The 20,738-nt window shown below is 41.2% G+C and overlaps 3 protein-coding genes across 4 annotated transcripts in view; 1 reads left to right on the plus strand and 2 right to left on the minus strand.

The window, feature by feature from the left end:
• Positions 1-7,048, minus strand: part of LOC136268524 (zygotic DNA replication licensing factor mcm6-B-like) — an 8,575-nt gene extending 1,527 nt beyond the window's left edge. Inside the window, exons 1-19 of the mRNA XM_066063888.1 lie at positions 6,889-7,048; positions 6,683-6,832; positions 6,514-6,630; positions 6,305-6,467; positions 6,114-6,253; positions 4,408-4,520; positions 4,215-4,360; positions 4,029-4,167; positions 3,836-3,977; positions 3,644-3,785; positions 1,544-1,651; positions 1,414-1,494; positions 1,289-1,363; positions 1,164-1,244; positions 1,064-1,111; positions 944-1,010; positions 805-899; positions 354-450; positions 116-307 (exon numbers count right to left, since the gene is read on the minus strand). Of these exons, the coding sequence (XP_065919960.1) occupies positions 116-307; positions 354-450; positions 805-899; positions 944-1,010; positions 1,064-1,111; positions 1,164-1,244; positions 1,289-1,363; positions 1,414-1,494; positions 1,544-1,651; positions 3,644-3,785; positions 3,836-3,977; positions 4,029-4,167; positions 4,215-4,360; positions 4,408-4,520; positions 6,114-6,253; positions 6,305-6,467; positions 6,514-6,630; positions 6,683-6,832; positions 6,889-6,989 (2,197 nt within the window). The 5' untranslated portion in view covers positions 6,990-7,048. The remainder of the gene's footprint in view (positions 1-115; positions 308-353; positions 451-804; positions 900-943; positions 1,011-1,063; positions 1,112-1,163; positions 1,245-1,288; positions 1,364-1,413; positions 1,495-1,543; positions 1,652-3,643; positions 3,786-3,835; positions 3,978-4,028; positions 4,168-4,214; positions 4,361-4,407; positions 4,521-6,113; positions 6,254-6,304; positions 6,468-6,513; positions 6,631-6,682; positions 6,833-6,888) is intronic.
• Positions 6,940-14,015, plus strand: LOC136268517 (SWI/SNF complex subunit SMARCC2-like). 2 transcript variants are annotated; one of them, XM_066063876.1, is made up of 19 exons: positions 6,940-7,092; positions 7,979-8,234; positions 8,282-8,449; positions 8,718-8,810; positions 8,859-8,934; positions 8,987-9,132; positions 9,445-9,565; positions 9,613-9,712; positions 9,758-9,802; positions 9,852-9,919; positions 9,972-10,314; positions 10,372-10,485; positions 10,539-10,686; positions 10,735-10,823; positions 10,875-11,077; positions 11,123-11,245; positions 12,459-12,643; positions 12,914-13,048; positions 13,098-14,015. In XM_066063876.1, the coding sequence occupies exons 2-19, from the start codon at positions 8,001-8,003 to the stop codon at positions 13,926-13,928; spliced, it is 3,222 nt and encodes a 1,073-aa protein (XP_065919948.1). In that variant the 5' UTR covers positions 6,940-7,092; positions 7,979-8,000; the 3' UTR covers positions 13,929-14,015. The 2 variants fall into 2 exon arrangements, with proteins under 2 accessions (XP_065919948.1, XP_065919949.1); XM_066063877.1 differs by having other exon boundaries at positions 7,026-7,092; positions 7,990-8,234.
• A 1,085-nt stretch (positions 14,016-15,100) lies between these two features.
• LOC136268530 (xaa-Pro aminopeptidase 1-like) lies at positions 15,101-19,965 on the minus strand. The gene is made up of 21 exons (XM_066063893.1): positions 19,815-19,965; positions 19,704-19,767; positions 19,510-19,655; positions 19,413-19,464; positions 19,338-19,360; positions 19,166-19,286; positions 19,022-19,117; positions 18,892-18,973; positions 18,689-18,836; positions 18,597-18,641; positions 18,505-18,546; positions 18,405-18,449; positions 18,250-18,359; positions 17,661-17,738; positions 17,537-17,608; positions 17,214-17,344; positions 16,801-16,905; positions 16,687-16,752; positions 15,478-15,602; positions 15,375-15,425; positions 15,101-15,322 (listed from the first exon to the last, which is right to left on the minus strand). The coding sequence occupies exons 1-21, from the start codon at positions 19,896-19,898 to the stop codon at positions 15,203-15,205; spliced, it is 1,806 nt and encodes a 601-aa protein (XP_065919965.1). The 5' UTR covers positions 19,899-19,965; the 3' UTR covers positions 15,101-15,202.
• Positions 19,966-20,738: the final 773 nt, after the last annotated feature.

A 20,738-nucleotide genomic window follows, 5' to 3' on the forward strand; every position in this document is an offset into this window, starting at 1 on the left:
ACGTGTAGAGGACCAGAAACATGCCCCTGGTGTTATCACTAAACCTAACCATAGTAGACCATTGCCCAACCATAACTAACTAACTCCCACAGACTATATAATTATATGATCTCACCTTCTACCTCCTTGATGTACCAGCTGATGACATCACTACGACGCATCCCACTTCCTTCCTCTTCTGACTGTTGTAGTTGCCATATCAACATGTTAGCTATTGTCTTGTATTCCTCGTAAGTGATGCGTGCAGGTTTAGTGGGCAGAGCAGGTGTTGGTGGGGCTTCAGCTGTGCTGCTCTCATCTACAGGAGCTAGACCAGCCACACCCTCAAGTTTGAGTGCAATCATTGGTCATACCTGGTGCTGGCTCATCAAAGTTGATATCCGGGGTCTCCACTCTAATAATTGATGTACTCAATAGCCTGTATGCTTCCTTGACATGTTTAGGCTCCACCTGTGACAAGCACTCAGTATTATACACAAATGACTGCTGACAAGAAATACTCTACAGTTTCTGGCATTCCCATAGGAAGATTATATATAAACAACATGTCCAGAAACCTCCTCTGATAGCCAACAGAACAATACTGCTGAAATTTCCAATGTATAATATATAATTAACAAAATGATGCATCTATAGTAGGGAACATACGTACATACTGTTTATGACATTTTGTGATGATTTTTACTAAAATTTGAGAGTAAGAAACACTCACTAGTACCAACATCAAATATAAGAGTGTATTAAATAAAATATGATTATCATGTTTCCCTCAAATAGGTAGTGAAAGGGGACAGACAGACATACCTCATCTTTACAATGCAGTCTGGCCATGGCCTCTGATAACCTGACCATACTCTCTAGTTGTCGTACTGTGATCCTCCATGCTGACCGGGACACGCCTACAACATGTGATGATGTCATCATTACCATCACATGAGATCACCTGATGCATCTCTCTGACGTAACCTCTTGTAAAGATCAATGATGTACTCTGCACTAGAACTGCTGATCTGGAGGCAGGTGGGGCTAGCAAGGGGTGTGGCTAGTACTGTGCAACACTCACCTTTGGTTTAAACAGTCTAGCATACATCAAGTATTTCTGAATATCTTCCTAATATGGGGTATAATTAGGACATATCATTAGAAGCCATTAGTAATCATACCACTGAGTACGGCCTATCAAGGAACTCTTTACGGTCACTATGGAGGTCAACAATACGTCGTGCTATGGCATAATCAGTGACCTGTGGCATCACATGATCTTATAATACATGAAAGATGCACCCACCTCATTACACTCATCAATCAAAATAAAGAACAAATCAAATCTTGACAATAAAGGAGCACTGAGGGCTATGTTTTGCTGTTGTCATAGTTACAATAATGACTACACCGTGAGGTAGTAAAGTATACCTTCAGAGACTTGGTGCGGTCATAGCAACCACCAATCGGATTAGCTGCCGCCAATATTGATGTACGAGCATTCAATGTTGCCTAGCAACAAGTTATTGATGACACCATCACCATTGTAACCATCTATTACCTTGACACCAGCTTTAGTAATGGATATAGTTTGTTGTTCCATACTCTCATGAATGGCAACTTGATCTTTCTGGTCCATCTTGTCAAACTCATCAATACAACACACACCCTAACAATATCAACTAGTAGCAGGAGTCACCAGACATGGGTAAGAATGCCACAATAAAATGTGTATATAGCAGTAGGACTTTGAGTGAATGCTGTTTTATTAGAATATCAGCAAGTGTGCAACCCCTTCACTATCAAATTTGAAGAGGCTCCAATCTCATGCTTCTAAACTGTTACAAGCCATGCAATATAATCCTACTAGTATATTAATTTTAAAATGAGGTAGGGATCCAAGCGATAAAAAGTAGTGAAACAAGAGATGAATGATGGTATTACAGCATAGCTCTGTGAGAAAATCCTTACATTGGCATGTTATAACAATTATTTTGTTCAATGCCAAAGTAGCGATTTTCACACAAAGCTATGCTGTAATACCATCATTCATCTCTTGTTTCACTACATTTTATTGGTTGGATCCCTACTTCATTTTTAAAGTAACAATTCTCAAGTATACTAAATCTTTTTATAAAACCAGGTGTGCACCCACAGCCAGCCTTTGTGCACCTGGTTTATTGAAATTATTTTCGTAAAAGTGTGTGTGTGTGTGTGTGTGTGTGTGCGCGCGCGCACGCGCCTATCTACCTATCTATGTTTGTCCACAGTTGCACCCACGTGAGCAAAATCGTTAAATAACAGTAAAAGCAGCTTTTACGTAAGAAGTAAAAGCAAAGTCTGTATTAAACTTCTGCACAGGTAAACTTTGCTCTGAGGTGGTTTCTTTTTTGGCGGTTTGAAATACGGGTGTAGCGATTCTCCTCAGACTTTGTGAATTACCTTCCCTTCGGGGTTTTACAGGCGTTTAACTGAAAAACAATGGTGCAGGCCTCGTAGACTGCTAGAAATAGCTTATCCCTTCAAGTTGAAAGGGGGCGTATCCCTTACGTACATGAACAAAAATGAAGATCAGCTTTGAGGCTTTGTCGAGAGAATTTGTGGGAAAAAACACGATAGTCAAACTATAAAAAAAGTTTAGAAGATACTTCTGTGCATAATATGTTGGTAGCGGTTTGTTTAACAAGTGCTTCCTTAGCAGTGCACAGCAACGTAATTAAAAGAATTACAAAAATTTCATGAATTACGAAATACAAGAATTACACACTAATAACAAATGTATTATTGCACAACCAAAAACCCTATTTGTTATAACAATAAAATAATAATACATAGTTGGATTTAATTCCAGATGAGTTAGCTAGCTGCATGGTGTCTAAAGTAGTACATCAATTTTTTTTGTTAAAGCATACAGCCATACACATGACTGTTCTATTAGGGTGACTGCTGTATTAGAATATCTTGAGTCAGCCTTTCATCTACCAGGAGATGTCACTATTTCATATTTTCACTGTGCTAGCATTATAAATACAGTTACACCAATAATAATGGGTGTGGTCAATGTGTTCACATATATAGAGAAGTGATCTCCGCACATTCAATCATTGTTAACAATGGGCATGGTCATGAAGTTACAAGTACCTACCAAGCACAAGCGCTTTAAATAGTTTCGTGGCATCTAAATATGCTGCTCAAGGAAAATGTTGATACAGAAAATTAACACCTCAATATGGTTTCATTGCATGAAGAAGACAATGACCAGCCTGATTAGGAAAGACAAGGTGCAGAAGGCACACACTCCAAAAGGCACATGCCACTGGTGGGTTTGCTATTGTGGTGTAAAAATGGTGGCCGTGTGCTGCTTCATTTGATCTCCAGCCTTGCAACTGCGGTCAGGCAGGCAGAGATCTGCGTACAAATATGAATGACTAGCAGTTATCCAAACGAAACTCACTTAACTGAACACTTGTGACACACACACACACACACACACACACACACACACACACACACACACACACACACACACACACACACACACACACACACACACACACACACACACACACACACACACACACACACACACACACAAAGTGTATGGATAATAAAAACCAGTTTTCTCTACCCACAAACACAATAGCGAGATCACATAACTCACATTATCTGCCAACATCAATGCTCCAGCTTCAATTACAAACTCGTGACTTTCCTCATCTCTAACAACTGCCGCCGTCAGTCCAGCTGCACTGGAAGCCTTACCACTTGTATACACTGCCCTTGGGCTAAACTGTTCCACCTGCCTGTAGGGGGGAGGGAGGAGTGGTCACATGTGGAGATTAAATGATCTCACTTCAGTAGCTGACTCTTCGCTGTACTAGGATCTCCGACTATACACACATTAATATCACCCCTGAGGGTCGTTTTTTCCATTGTAATTTTGGGAACACCTCCAAACAACATCAGTAATATTCCTCTCTTACACTCATCATTGCCTAATGAGGAGATGAAGGCTTACAAACTTCACACAAGGTAATTCGCCTTACCATGTATAGTAGGGAACATGGATTGGACAAGGTTCTGGTAAAGATTGCTGTCGCGTACCATGGCATTCATCTGTTGGCAATCCTTCGGGCTCAGTAATGACTGCACCTTATCAACCGTGAGATCTTCTGATGATAACTCCTGTATAGCAACTGTTACTAGGCGACCACACTCTAATAATAGCTCACCTTGTTTTGATTCTGTAGTACATTACAAGCCAAGAAGGCCACTTTGTAGCCAAGATCACGTACCCCAAGGGCTTTTAACCCGCTAACTCCTTCCTGTTCATATCCCTCTGCACCTTTCAGTCTTGCTGATGTCTCTGCCCTTGCCACTGTGAGGGTGTCACTGACATCATATGACATAATATGATATCACTACCTGCAGTCTGCAGCTGGGCCACATCAGGTACCACTATTAGAGTACCGATAAAATCACAACGATCACCAGGCTGTGCCTTGTCTACCATCTCTCCTCTTAAGACCACCTCCAAACTGTCACAACAACCAGGTAATTATTTATATATGACTATTATGGGAAGCAAAATCTATCTCAGTTTGTTTGGCTAGGGAATTAAATGCTCTAATAAAGTAGTCAGTTTAGCAACTCCAATAGAAGTTATCAAGCAAATCAATTTTAATTGCCTGAATAGACTTGACCAGTTTCTGGAAACCTCAGAACCCCCCACCCAATTAATGGTTCTGTGTGAGTCTAAGGGATTCCATGTGATGTGTTAACAACTGCACACTGGTAAGGCAAGTTGTAATAACTGGAACCGGAGTGGAACAGAACAAACTTTTGTGTGCGCTGTCTCCCTCCCCCCGACTGGTCACTGATGAGAGTAGCTTAATTAGGGAAGTCAATTAATTGTTGTGGTTACATTTTTGTTAAGAATAAAATGCATAGTAATATTGCAAAAACTCTTTAAGTAATTATAAGGCCGTTAAATTAGTGGAGAGACTATATGGTCATTTTCAAGCAAAAACTACCAAGATTATGTGGCAGCTATATTTTGCTATACTGGTGCTTAATTTTTACACGATACAGCCGGCTACATGCCTGGTTTCCAAAAACACAAGTTTATGTACCTATCACTGTACACAGTTATGTTGTCTGTATATGCACCAATGTAGACAAAACCATTAGATGGTGAGCATATAAGAATTAAAGGCTAAACGAAGTCTGTATTAAACATCCGCACAGATAAACCTTGCTCTGATGTGGTTGGTTTGAAATATGGGTGTAGTGATCAGCTCGACTCTCTACAGACTCTATGTACTACCTTTTCATTGGTTACTCTCAAGCAGACAGAGCCCTTGTACACCTAGCAACCCCAACCACAATCAGTTGATAGAGATGGGAAATCAGGTAATCTGTAGTGCTGAAGAAAGAACACACAACACTGAAGAAAGAAGAGTGGATGGTATTTAATGACTGAAAAACAATGTAGCAGGCCTCATAGCACGTCTCCTAAAGTTGAAAAGGGGAGTTTTCCCTTTGTACACGAATGAAAATGGTTTCGTCTAATGTAAGGAAACACAATAGATAGACAGACTATGTATATACAGTTAGACACGTGCACTTCTGTACATAAATTTTAGGTTAATTTGAGTGCATAACAATGCAATTGATTTCAGTTATAATAACTGAAAAATTTACAAGTAGCTATAATTACAATATTAACTAAATAGCTGATTGTATGGTATTTATGAATAACTATATTTTATACATACCGTATTTCCTCTTATAAAAGCCATATTCAAAGGTCCTAAACAAAGGCCAGAGGATGCTACCTTAATACAAGGGGTAGTACAAGATTACAATAGCGTAATTTGTAGAAGAGCCTTACTACAACTACTATAACTACTGCAACCTGCAACAAGATTTTTCAGCTGGTTCACAAATGTATAAGAAATAAACGCCCAGGCTTTTGTTCAGTATACAGTTGATTATTTAGCTATCAAGGGGTAACATTATCTGGGTGCCTGGCTTTTAGAAGTAGCATAACATCAACATGTTGTTTGAAAATGGCCAATCAAATTCTCTTGATGCCATACACAAATGGTTTCTGTGACAACATTACTGACCTTCTAGGGATACTTCCCCTCGGCAACTCTTGTTGGGTTTCCTGGATACGAACTTTCTGAAAATCCACAAACTTTGATGCATCATTATTGAGCACAAACTTCTGACGATTGGTACACACTGGATTACTGCAAGCTATTGGCTGTGTGACATCATCAGGGATCACATGAGATGAACACAACAATCTACTAACCTGTGAATACTTAAACTGCTGGGGGACATCCCTAACAATAGTTTGACACTGTAAACACATGAACGTGCCCCTAACAAGTTCTGGATGTACAGGATGACTACGGATCACATGACCACTGATACGTAACAAACCACCCAGTTTGGCCATGGACAGCTCCCTTAACCTGTAGCAATCATAGTGAGATGTGGCTTCTCACAGGCAGGGCTTACTTGTGTTTTGCAGGAACATCATCAAAAGCTACATAAAGCTCCTGATTGGCTGCAATTGGCTTGTCTGTGTGATCTAACACAAAATTTCTCACGGCTCGACACAGGAATGGGTACACTCTGCACAACACACGATAACCATGCAGTAATACACACAGACGTACGAACACACCTAAAGTAATTCTCCAATACACGATTAGCTAATTCACCGCTGTGAGAATCCAGGTCTGTAAATGACACGGTCATTGTATTCCGCTCGTGGTGTTTAGCTAGTGCCTGAGCGCTATCCAGGTATTTCACTGCTCCTTGTTCAGTTGTGAAACTGTAGCGACAACGTACACGTGGTCAGCTGAGGGTGTGGTATCGCATAAAGCTTACTTCTCCAGAAACTCTTGGAACAATTTTTGACATCGCTCGCCCACATTATCCCTAACTGTTGATGGTGTTCGATCTGGTGCCGTCACGTCCCCTACATCCATCTCGCGGTACTGCGCGGGAAAATATCAATATCCGTAGATAATATCCTGGCGGTGGTCAGTATCCGAAGATCAAAGCGAGAGTGATCCCCTTACTACAATAGAGGTTAGTTATGGACCTTGGTGTGTATTTTTGAGTTGTATGTGCTGTAACTCTAATCTCGTGTGTGTACGAAGTTGTTTTTAAAGCATTGGTGCGCTTTAATTGAGATATAGTATAGTTGTGGTGATTACTTACAGTTTAGTGCTGGAACCATTAATTGGCTACCATATAGTGTAGAGTGTAGCCTGGCTGAATTTGCATGATATACAGATGAATCAGGGCATTTGTGCTTCCTAATTTCACACCATTCAGACCAACCATGAGACACCCAGTTATCACATGCATTAAGCTCTCAATCATTTGATGGGCTCATGCACTTTTATTCAAAATATGAGTTAATGAAGTATCACTAAAGTATGCATGCTGTTGATAAATGTTACCCAGGGCTCATGTCTTGAGTTCTTCACACGATGTCACTTCCAGTTATAAAGTAACCTGTAGTCTGACACTTTGTGAGTTTGGCCTAGAAGCCCAATGTAGCTAATGACACACAGAGACACAGTTTTCTGCTTTCGCTTACCTTACCTTGTCAATAAGCGTGCATGCAATTTGGAAGTTAAATGCTTGCCAAGGTGTTTGCACTTGTTTTACCAATTTTTTCAATGTTTGTAAAACACAAAAATACATGATAGTGCATTACAAGTTCACCTCACCACCAGGTGTTGAGTAGATAGATATTGACATTTTAGTTTTGTTCATACGCTCAATAGACTGACAGTATATGCATGTTTAGGAAGTCATGTAAGTTTAAGTAAACTGCATGTAATATACATGGTACATGCACCATATTTCAAGTGGGTCACACACAAACACACACATGTACCATCACACGTTTGTCACAGTACAGTTTTGTCTGAGGATTTATGTGGTAATAGTAGTGATGTGATAGTCTCACCATAGCAACCACAAACATGGCTGCCCTTCGAAGAAGGTCAGGAGCTCCGGATGTGAAGTATTATGAGCAATCTGATACAGTTGGGCAGTTTGAACCAATCAGATTGTGGCTACTGCAGAATTACGACCAGTACACACAGGCAGATCCACCTAGCAACAAAGCCCTAGCAACACTCGCTTGTTCACTACTACAATTTCAAGATGAGGTGTTTGGACATCACTCAAAGAACCGCCCCCTCACTAAATTACCTGTCAGTTTATTTTATCATGTTATCCTGGATCATGTGATCACTGTTAGGTGAAGCTGTTCCATGACTACGAGGAGGGCGGGGCTTTGTGTCATATCCTAGCAACAGCCTATCAGGTGAAGTCAGAGCAGTCATGGCGACGGTTTGATTTTCATCATCCATCAAGAATGGACCGTAATATGGAATTGTTTATGAGTATACATCGTATCCTGCTACAGGTGAATGGGCATAACTGTGTATGTAGCTGGTGATGGGGACTTGTAAAGTTGTAGTGGTGGATGTACTGTTGTGTCCATGTGTCCATTTTAGTCCTTTCTTTTATTTTACTGGCAGCTATATTAGTAAGTGTAGGTTGGTGACATTTCATCATTCGTTTTGTGATCTCAAAGCAATGTTGGAACTAATTCAACATTGACACTTCAGATCGCTACCAATTACGATGAGCGTATTATAAACCACATCTCACCTTCATCACTCTAATTACAGCACAAGATCTGGTCCCCTCCAATGGTGGCATTTGACAACAGTGTAGACCATGCCCTCAGGGGACAGCTGACTGACATCGTTAAGGCTCATTCTGTTAGTAAAAGATCGTGTGATGTGTAACTGTGATCATGTGATCTACAGGGTATACTGGTGGATTCCCGTGATGATGCATCTCATGTGATATATCCTAAACCACCACCACCCACTAATCCTGATGGTTAGTGTCATTGCATCACATAATGTCTAGCTACTCCCTTTTTGTTTTGCAGAGGAATACATGTGTCCGCTAGCACAAAAGGGCAAACACATGCTAGTTCACTGGGTATACTATCCTGATAGCTATGATTGCTGGGTACCTGCCAGTGAAGTGGGCGGGGCTCCAGAGCCTGCAGCAGAACCTCCCAAAAAATGGATGGTAAGCAGTGTAAAGTGAACTCTTGGGACAGCCCAAGTTAGGGACACAGTAGAAAAACCTAATAGGGACAAAAAAAAATTTGTTACATCTTCTTGCCTAAGTTGTCCCAACATTGAAAGTGTCATAACTTAGATCTCGGTGAATTATTTAGGTATCACGAAATCTTTTTATTTACCAGTCCTCCCAGGCTTTAGTCTTCTTGAGGGTCCTACTGGAATATTGACTTTAAAAACAGACCAGATGGCCTAGAGTTAATAATGAGGGCTCGGGTAAACATGACCACTCTACAATTGCTCCCCTTGCTATGTACAGGTTAATGCCCAGTGGTTGTTGGATTGTGAGCGATTTAATGAGTGGATGAGTGAGCTGGATTATCAGGTGTTGACTGATTCAGCCAATCAAAATGATTACCGCTTTACTGCACCTTATCTTGGTATGTTGGAGTGTGTGATCCAATCTCCATGTTAATCATTCCCCCAGGGTTGACCAGTCGACGATGTATTAAGGCACCTGAAGGTGCTCCAACTCGTAAGAGAGCTAGATCACCTTCACCCCAGCCTGGAGCTCGCAAAAGGAAGAGGTTTGCATTGCTTCTCATGAATTTATTGCTTTACTTCCTTTTTAGGGCAGCAGTGAGGCGGAAGATCAAAGAGGATGATGCTGATTACGAGTATGAATAATAAGATGCTTAATTCATTATCCATGATGTCATTTTGTAGAGAAGAGGGACTTCCCCCAGCCCCACCCACCCAACCACAAGTTGAGCCAGCTATTCCCACTGAAGATGGTATGTTGACATCATCTTGGTTTTTAATTGGCTGATTTCTTCCCTTTTGTAGTTCAACCAACAGGTCATGTAATCCAGTTAGAATCATTAGGAAGTAGCTCAGGTGATCCACTTGAGGACACACCTACTGAGCCTCAAGCACCACAATTAGTCACACCCACACAAGGCTCTGCAGCTACTAGTGCCCCACCCACCCAGCATCAACCTCAGCAAGAAACCACACCCTCGAAATCATCTAACGATTTATTGAAGGAACACCTGGTCACCCCTCAGGCGCATCATGTGATCATCCCAAGCTATTCCAGTTGGTTTGATTACAATGGTGTGCATGCAATCGAGAAACAGGCAGTGCCAGAATTCTTCAGTGCCCAAAACCGGTCCAAGACTCCTGAAATGTGAGCAACTTTGATATCATTGTGGTTGTGGTGACTAAAATACTTTGGGTTCCATAGGTACATGGCATATCGTAACTTCATGGTGGATACATACAGACTGAACCCTTCTGAGTATCTGACAGTTACTGCTTGTCGCAGGAACTTGACTGGTGATGTTTGTGGAATATTGAGGTGAGGGGTGTGGCTGGTCTGCAGTATGTGGTAATTACTTTATCCTCTTGCAGGGTACATGGCTTACTGGAGCAATGGGGACTGATAAACTATCAAGCTGATGGACACCCTCACTCTATGGGGCCCCCACCCACCGCACACTTCCATTTGATGGCTGACACACCCACTGGAGTGCAGCCACTTCCCTTTAAGGCTGCACAGGTCAGTGATGATGTGATGCAGACATGTGGGGATTACCCTGTCGTGTAGGGACCATCCCAACAACTGTTAAACATGTCCAATAGTGATGCCACTGTTGCCAAGGAGACAGCGTCTGATGGAGATCCCTCCAATTTTGGGTTAGTAGTTTGTGCAATAGTATCCATTCTTCCTAGCCACACCCACCACAGGTTGAAAGCTGATCAATATTTATCCAATGACATTAAGCCATGGACAGAGCAGGAGACACTCAAACTGCTAGAGGGCATGGAGATGCACCGTGACGATTGGAACAAGGTTGCTGAGCATGTGTCATCACGGTCACAGGACGAGTGTGTGTTACACTTCCTCAAGTTACCTATACAAGATTCTTATTTGGATGAAACTAATTTAGGTCAGTTACATAATGATGATGTCATTACTAGCCACACCCACCTAGGTCCCCTACAGTATCAACCTGTGCCATTCAGCCAATCAGGCAATCCGATTATGTCCACCGTTGCATTCCTGGCATCTGTTGTTGACCCTCGTGTTGCCGCTGCTGCAGCTAAAGCTGCTCTTCGTAAGTGACCATGTCATCATGTGTCCCCCCTTATATGGTATGTTCACGTTGAGCTGAATCCTCAAAAACATTTAATAACTCATGGATGCAATTACACACGATCTTGAAATTTGGCTCATTTGTAGTACTGCTTGATCCGCTAAAAATATTTCAAAATCTTTTTGTTCAAATGTTTGACATAATATTTATGGCCAATCAAATTTTCACAATACATATCCTATGGGGAACCCATATAAGTAATGGAGCCAAACCGTACATGTCTGTTGTTGACACCTTTGCTGTTACCAATAATCATCTGGTTAGCTGAAATGTTAACTCGGTTGAGAAAAAATCCACTTTTAATTTTTAGCTGTTTTTCAGGATTCAGCTCAACGTGAACATACTATAGTGTGTACGTGTTCAGCTGGATCCTCAAAAACATTTAATAGCTCTTGGAAACAATTACAGACAATCTTGAAATTTGGCTCATTTGTAGTACTGCTTGAGCCGCTAAAAATGTTTCTTAATCTTTTCGTTCAAATGTCTGATGGCCAATCAAAATTCCACCACACATTTCCTGTGTGGAAGCCATAAAAGTGTAGTGTCCATTACAGCCCTCTCCCAAACTTATAATGGAACCAAACCATACGTAGTGTCCATTACAGCCCTCTCCCAAACTTATAATGGAACCAAACCATACGTCTCTGTTGTTGACACCTTCTTGAGAAAAAATCCACTTTTAAGTTTTAGCTGTTTTCAAGATCCAGCTCAACCTGTACATACTTATAATAGGCCCTAGGACCATTATGGGTACTAAACTTAGTACCTTCACTATATTCAAAGTCTGCACTGTATTCATCATAAATAAAGCTTATATGATTTTAGACCTGATATTTAAAAGAGCCTGCATCCTGAGTGTTTGTTTCCTCAGTGTCTACCAGTCCCTGCAGTAGTTTCAGGTGAAAGCACTTTGCATTGCATGTGACCTTGCACTTATTGGTACGGGATCCATGGACTTGGATGTAAATTTGATGACTGTATAACTAATCTAGGTTTGTACAGGCTTTGTTTGAACCCAGGTCTATTTTAGATAAATATATATGACTCCTGTGGTTGATGTTTTCCTGATATCATGACTGTGCTGAACTAACTTAATGATAAATACTTGGCCTCATGCCTGGTACCCTAGATTCATAAATCTTATGTCATATTCTCATTGGCTTCTTTTTCGTAGAGGAGTACACTAATATGAAGGATGAGTTACCTGGCAGCTTCAAACAACAGCAGCCTAAGGACGGAGATGATGATGAAAAAGATGAAACCATGAAAGATGAGGCCACGCCCACAGAACAGGATGGAGATGGTACGGTTAAATCAGCAGCTGCAGCTGCTCTGGCCTCAGCTGCTATTAAGGCCAAGGTGGGTGTGTTGAGGGCAGTCTTGCTAGCTAGCTGGTATGGCATGGTAAATAGAAGATGTCTGGTTACCTTTGCTAGAGTTTTGCTGGCAGATGGCACTGTGACTTACAGAAATGATACATGTCCTTAATTACATTGTTTGCATCCCAAGTAATATCAACTGTTTGATTGGCTGGCCACTAAAACTGGTAGAGGTTAGTTATCAGACAGTTTTTCTCATGCCGGCTAGCAAGACTATGTTGGGGTTGTCTAGTTACCATGACTACTATAGCACCTAGCAACAGTAGAGGAACGGAAAATCAAAAGCTTGGTAGCATTGCTAGTGGAGACGCAAATGAAGAAACTTGAGATCAAGCTGAAACACTTCGAGGAGTTAGAAGCCATAGTAGATCAGGAACGATTGGCCGTAAGTGTCTTGCCTTACCCATGTTATGTTACCATGACCACCACTACAGCTGGAGATGCAGAGGCAGCGGTTGTTAAGTGACAGACAGCATTTTCAAAAGGAACAAATGAAACTATTAGAGTCACGGTCACCGACCGCCCTCACACCCCAGACCCCTCTACCACTGACACCTTCAGCAGTGAAGAGACAGTTTGTAGTGCCAACTGCTAAACCTATTACTGCTAATACAGGAGATACTGTTGCAGCTACTGGAGGGGGTGTGGCTACTACTAGTGGAGATATGACTATTAGCACTACTACAAGTGATCCCACAACTGTTAGTAGTACAAGTATAGCCACTGGAGGAGAGCATTCAGTGGGAGGGGTGACTACTGGAGAAGGTGTGGCTGCTCCACTAGTGGGTGTAGCTGATCAAGATGATGATGATACACTCCCACAATTAGATGATGTAATTCCATCATTACAGGAAGGGGAGTTGGATGGTGAGCATGCACAAGATGACTTGCTGCCATCAGTGGAGGATGTGGCTGGTCTTGTGGATGATGTAGCTGGTCTTGCAGAAGAAGATTCGTCCAATCAAATGTTCCCTCTCAGTTTTCCTGACCAGCCAGCTGAGGATCAGGTGATGCCAAGTGGAGATCAGGTGATCCCTACTGAAGATCATGTGATTCCAGACATTGCTATGACAACAGGACAAGAATCAATGGAATTTGAATCATCTGACCCATTGCCATTGGATACAGCATCACACGACCCTTCATATCAGCAATTTAAACAATCAACTACACCTCCTGTAACTAGCCAATCAGATCTTTTGGGTCAGTTGCCACAGCAACAAACTGATATTACACAACAATTAGAAGATGCTTCACAACAGTAACATGTACAGCAGTTCTATTAGTAAATAATAAAAAAAGAATGCATAAAACTGTAATCTGATACTAAAATGATATGATGTTGACAAACAGTTGGTTAGAGAGGTTTCACTAGTATAAAATAATTATAGTAACGATATCTAGTTAATTAAGCTGGGAGACATTTAAGGTATTCTCTCCAACATTTTAGAAAGTGTTATCTTGTCATTGTCTTAATGGAGACTTGTATGTGCTGGAGTCTAGTTTTTTTGATAGGCACATGTCTAATGGTCAACAAGTCCTGTTCAATAGTTATGTATGTCCTTAAGGTGGCGCTGAAGTAATCAAATGAAGCCTTACAAGGCCAATGGGACATCACGTTTGTGGTCATGCACGAAAAACACGGAAAACTAATAGAACAAAGCGAAGCGCTTCGAAATATTGAAAGAACCAGCTTTATCAGACTGTCAGGCTACTATTGCTGATACAAGTAACGATATTCACGTACTGACTTCATCGCCTTGTCAAAACTCTGGTAACCTCACAGCGAACAACACCAGCTGTCATCGCGTGATTACTGCTTTACGGAGCGCGCCCTGGCCAGTTACACTGTCCCACAATTCGTGAAATAACTCCATATTTACTTACCATAGACTCTCAAAATTTGGCAGAGGCACTGGTGAAGCGTTTCTTTACAGGGCTATGGAAAGATTTTTCGCGATTCGCTGTTGACGGGCGTGATATCACTTGTTGAAAAATGCGGGTTTGCATTTTAACCAGTTCCCACGTTGTTATCGTTAAAAAGGATTCCATAGAGTTGTTCTATAAGGTGAGAAACCATAAGAGCCAAGGCGGCTTAGCGCTAGGTTGTTTCTGGGGTGAGTTATTTTTAAAATCGGCTCGTAAGTTCAGAGTTTAATAGCCACGAAATTAAAGCGGGTGATTTCACGGAACTTGGCATGCTAAGCTACAACATTAAAGACTATCATAAGAACCCTTTAAATGTAGACTACATGGTTCACAAGCAGAGTTCTCCACCACCCTAAAATAGCTAATTAAGCACGTGGGCTAATTTTAATAGTGACAAATGGGCATTGTACGGCTTCACATAATTACTTCAGCGCCACCTTAAGGGTGGCTAAATATTATTGTTATTAAAAACTTCATTTGCCATGCCTAAGCCATGAAAGTGATCTGGTACTGTATAACAACTTATATTGTAGCATAGAAATGTACAAAATTCAATGACATGATAATATTCCTATGTATATAGCAATTGTCCATATATGGCATTGTTGTTCTATCCCACAAGTTGGGTCTCTTTACGGAGCCACTGGAGTGCTTCCTTGCATCCTTGTTGCTCTAGTAATGGTCCCACAGTATCCAGGCACAGGCTATGGTAGTCATTGAGCCACTGCAGCTAAAGAAAGGGGGAGGGGCTGGTGCTATGCAACACAGTTAGCCATACCCACCTCTTGATCAGTTAATAGCTCAAATGCAATCATCTTCTGTTGTATGGGAACCTATGGTAGAACAAGGTGCAGCTAATGAGATCACATGATCATAGATCATTACCAAGGTAACAGGTTCCATGGTGAGGAAGGTGGTTCCCTTATGATGATATTTAGTGTCTGCCTCTTTTATCAGCACCACATTCTCAATACGAACACCAAACTGTCCATCTTCATAGAAACCAGGTTCTGTTGTTAAGAGACAATGAAAACCTCGCTTAACAATAATTAGGAACAATTACAAAACAATGTCCATAAAGAATTTGGTCCTAACAAATCTGGTCTCAAAGTGTATCGTAAACTAAAAGTATTGCCCTAAGGAGGATGACAAGTTCCTGGAAATGAATGACAGATTAAAATGACCTCTAAATAATGTGACCCGCTAAGTGAAAATTTGTATTTTCCTCAAACTTTGCTGTCTAGAGGGGAAACCAAATGGGCTTTTAAAGTTTCAGCCGTATCTGGTATGTGCTTTTGGAGTTATAGAGATAGACAACAAGAAGAGCAAAACAATCAATATTTGTACAGGGTCTATACACGAAAAATTACAGGTGCTTGTTTTATTGATCATACGCAAGTCTCGATCACAATGGGCTACAGAGTTGGGACATGTGTTATTCAACTGGGGCATTCATCAAGGTATAGTTTTTGGCCTAAATACACCCATGCTATTAAGCAAGAAGGCTGTTCAAGCTTAGAAATGACGACGATAAAGTTATGTTTTAGCGCAATATAACACATTTACCTCGTGTTTGGTTCACAGTATAGAAAATAAACAAAGATATTCTTATCTTCCACAAAGAGGTGAGTCCATTGGTAAATTTAAGTCTTCCCTCATCATTTACAGAAGCGATTAAAACACATTAAATTATTTAAGTAGCATGCATTTTTACTTGAAGTATTTCAATGGCATTTATCTCAACAACAGAATTATGAAAAAAGTAGGGGTTTTGCTCAACAGGTCCCTTACGTTAAAAAGGAAATCTGACAAAATAAGGCAAACAATTGTATTAGTCTACAATTTACTGAGGCATGGCAGACATGTTCCTGGCTTCCTGTAAGGTTTTCTCAACACTTGGTGCATTATGCCCTCAATCAAGAGTAACGATTATCAGCGGCAGATTGTTCTACTGGAGTATTTTGTCAGCTGGTGATAATTGTACACTCTATTAGAGTAGTTGTAATGAAGTTTGTGAAATGAGCTTTAACAAATTCACTATTGTGATAGAACTGGTACAGAGGTCTCACTGTACATCTACTAAATAGAGCTCACCATCAGAAATAACCATCCCAGCCTGTAGAGGTTCAGGGTATTCCCTTGGTCCAACTCCTTGAGGTCCTGCACAAAACAGAGTGGGTGTGGTTCTTCATGAGGGATGTGGCATACCTTCATGCACATTAAGGAAGGAGCCCACTCCATGGCCAGTGCCATGGAGATAATCCAGACCAGCATCCCATAATGATGAACGAGCAAAAGCATCCAATCGGTGACCTGCAAATGGGTTCATTACATCATAGACACACCCTCTACACATTAATCTTGCTAACCAGCCAGTTGTTCATGTGAGGATGGTGAAAAACCATTCAGTAACCTTTACTAGTGTTTGTAGCTGAAACATTTAGTGACTGACATGCACCCCTAGCAACAGTTATTCTATCTCCAGTGGTGCTGGATCATTGTGCTGTTCTACTAGAATATTAGTAGTGTCAACAAATACTAATGAAGGTTACCAGACAGTTTTCTCATGTTCACTCAACACATAAGAACTGGCGTGGCTAAAGAAACTACTCGTAACACACCTCCAGTTTTGTTAGGAAAGATGGCGGTACACAGAGCAATGTGACCCTTCAGTACTCGAGTGTGACACTCCTTCTGGAAAGAAGTAGGGTTTCCAAAGTGCATCACACGAGTGATGTCAGTTGTACCATCCCTGCAGAAAGGGCAGAGCTGTAATCACAGGAATAGTTAGAGTTTGATATTAAAAACTTTTGATTGCAGAAAAAAAATCCAGACTAGGGTTGGTGACTTGATCCACAGACAACTTGTAATCTAGGCAAGTGCCCAACAGCCTAAGATCTTTCCCCCCCACATTCAACCTATACTTAAACAACATGACCGGCACCTGTATTGTGCCCCAGAGTCACACAGGTACAGTTCCTCAATGCACAGCGAACGGTCTGTCTCAGGGGTGGGCCTATGGATATTAAAATAGCCAATAAAATGCAGTATAGGGTAGCCACACCCACTTATAGTGTATCACAGCTCCATTAGGTCCACTGGAGGAAATGGTGTCAAAACTCAAAGAAACAAAATCATCCAGTTCCCTGAGAACACGAAAAAATGTAACCGTATATAATAAGATTACCTCAATAACACAGTTAGTGTTACAGGCAATGATAGAATTATCTACACAGCTTCGTCAAATACTCTGACAGAACATACAGCACAAATACCATATAGCCACCTTTTGATTTAGAATACACAAGGGTCAAATAGCTATCAGTCTGGTGACATGGTTAAATATGGTAGTGTTAACATTGAAATGTCACCTTTAACACATCACTTTGTTCACACTATTATAGCCAGTATTCACCAGTTACTTAAAATAAAACACAAGCCATGCCCCACTGAAACATTCAGTAGCATATAAATGCTGGTTGGTACTTATACGAATGAAAACAATGGAGCTACAGTACGTGAAGGTTAAATCTTTGTTAGCTGCATGGTAAATTTGTCAAACAGTACCCAACTTGTCTGGCCCCATACATTTCAAACTCTCTGTCTAGTTATATGATGACTCCCTTATTGCTACCGCAAAAATTAATACATACTAACTTGCGGTACAATTCTAATTGATGAGCAGCAGATAACTCAGTCAAGTTACCCTTGGGAACCTCTCTCTCCAGCCAGGCGAAGTATTTACACATTGCCACAGCATCCCGTATCTGTTGATCTTAATAAGTACAATGACATCAATCATGTGACCTCACATGAGCATTCCTCATGCCGGTAATCTCAATCTCATTCTTAATAGCCTATCACCATCAGCAGGGTAGCTCAGTTACCATGACATATTTTATATGACCTTACCTTCATCAACGCTATCGGGGTTAACTTGGTGAACAGCCGGTTCTATCATGTCACCATAACAACATTGGTTACCATAGTGATGGTGACCTCACTTGTGGTACGACTTGCAAAATGGAGTAACTTGACTTCTTACTAATCTGTAATCTGATTGATGAAGTGATCTATTACAGCTTGTTTTACATACCCATATTTTGCCAGCTGCATTTTGATTGGTTAAATTAGTCACATGAATGATGACCTCATTATAATTGTACACCTTGACCCCACCCTCCTTGCCAAGCATCAGGTGATCCTTGGAGGCATGGTCTAACTTTGATTGATCAATGAAGAGCCTAAAGGAAAGATCATATATTCCACCATGGAGATCGCATGACTCAATGACCTCACCTCACATCATCCATGGTGATAATGACGTAGGCAAAGAACACTGGATTGTATGTGACATCCGAACCTCGTAAATTCAGCACCCCTACAGTCAATGTCATATGTTATGATGTCTACCAAACAATTGGCATACAAGCTACTTCATCTAGTGCTGTTACTACCACTGCTATAGCTTCCTCCTTCTCCATGGTGACCCGCACCTCTTTAACTTTGTCTACCCATGACTTGCCTGGATCACATGAGCTACACCACATGATCTCACATGACTAGCACATACCAGAATATTGTAGTGGGTGTATCATGGTGGGGTTTAGGGGACGTTGTGGCCTGTTAATCCACGCTTTGTCAACAAGGTTCTCACTAATGGCAACTATAGCAATGGTAGCCTTTGATAATGCCTGTGGAAATGTGCATCAGTGTCACCCCCTTCCTCCCTGGGGGGTTATCACCTTGTCATATTTCTCAAATAATTCTGCATAATACACAACACACCATGACAGTACATTCCATATAATACCCACTACCTGCTGATACTAGTGATGGGTCAATTCCAACATGATCTTCTGCTGTTAACTCCTACAATCATTACCACGGTAATGGAAGGTGATCATATGATCCCACCTTAGCTAGCCACTCTTCCAATGTGGGTGTATTTGGTAGGCCTGCCTTCATCAATGTCCAACTGTGGTCCAGCTGAGCTTCAGCCTGCAAGTGGTAACGCCCATCAGTCCATAGTAATGCCTTGTCTGCAGTAACTACTGCAGTGCCTGCGCATTAATTAGGATAACGGGTGATCATTAAATAGAACCACTTACCAGCACTACCGGTAAACCCGCTAATAAATTGCCGCCTCTTATCACAGTCCGCGATGTACTCACTCTAAATGTTGGCAGGGTTGTTAGCATGTTAACTGATCACGCGCGCACCTGATGAGCATCTTCGGTGGGAATGATATAGGCAGCAAGCTTAGCAGCGTTCATGTGATCCCGTAGGGATTTCAAATCAGCCATCACGCAGTAGAGCAGTCTGCTAGAGGTAAAGACCTGGCTGTTATATGATGATTCGATTGTGGTATTGGTTTATTGTAATCACGTGATATAACCACAATAGACGTTTGTACTCACACGAAATGGAGCAAGTAGTAACATTGGTTGATCCGGTCCGCCAGTTCGCTAAGGACTCTGTGAGATTAGTGAAGAGATGTACTAAGCCGGATTTGAAGGGTCAGTTTATGACGTATTGTACACCAGTCACAATGTTGTGATGTGCCTTTGACCATGCTTGAACTTTAATAGTGTAAACCATATAAAGTTAGACTACTTGATAATGTCTTCTACAGTGTCAAGATGTTAAATGGTATTTACTGGGACCTGAATGAGTTAGGGTAATGTTGTATATTAATATTAAAATTTGAATCCTGCTGTGGGCATACTTATCACGTGTATGCTATAACAACCTAGTAGGTATTGTGTGATAATATGTGAACATATTGAGGGCTATACATCAGGTAACCAAACCGTGGCTTTGGTGTAACTACAATACAGGTGGAACGTTAGTGATGATAACCCTTTTAAGTTATCACTTTCATCATACTGCTATTGAGTATGCTAAATAGTTTATCAGTCAGGTTCACCTGTGAGACATGAATTAGTCTTGATCCATGACTCACAACACCTGAGTAGCATACATACATCAGTGCTTGTTCACTGGGTAGGCGTGATCATGTTAGCATGGTACCCAAAGGCTTCAAGTGTCTATAATTGTGTTCGTGAGTGCATGCCAAGTGGCTAGAGCTCCAGCCTGGTAATCAGGTTCAATGTCCCATTATTCCCAGTTGTTTCCTTGAGCAA

The sequence above is a fragment of the Dysidea avara genome, chromosome 10, assembly GCF_963678975.1.
Source record: "Dysidea avara chromosome 10, odDysAvar1.4, whole genome shotgun sequence".
NCBI classification, from domain to species: domain Eukaryota; kingdom Metazoa; phylum Porifera; class Demospongiae; order Dictyoceratida; family Dysideidae; genus Dysidea; species Dysidea avara.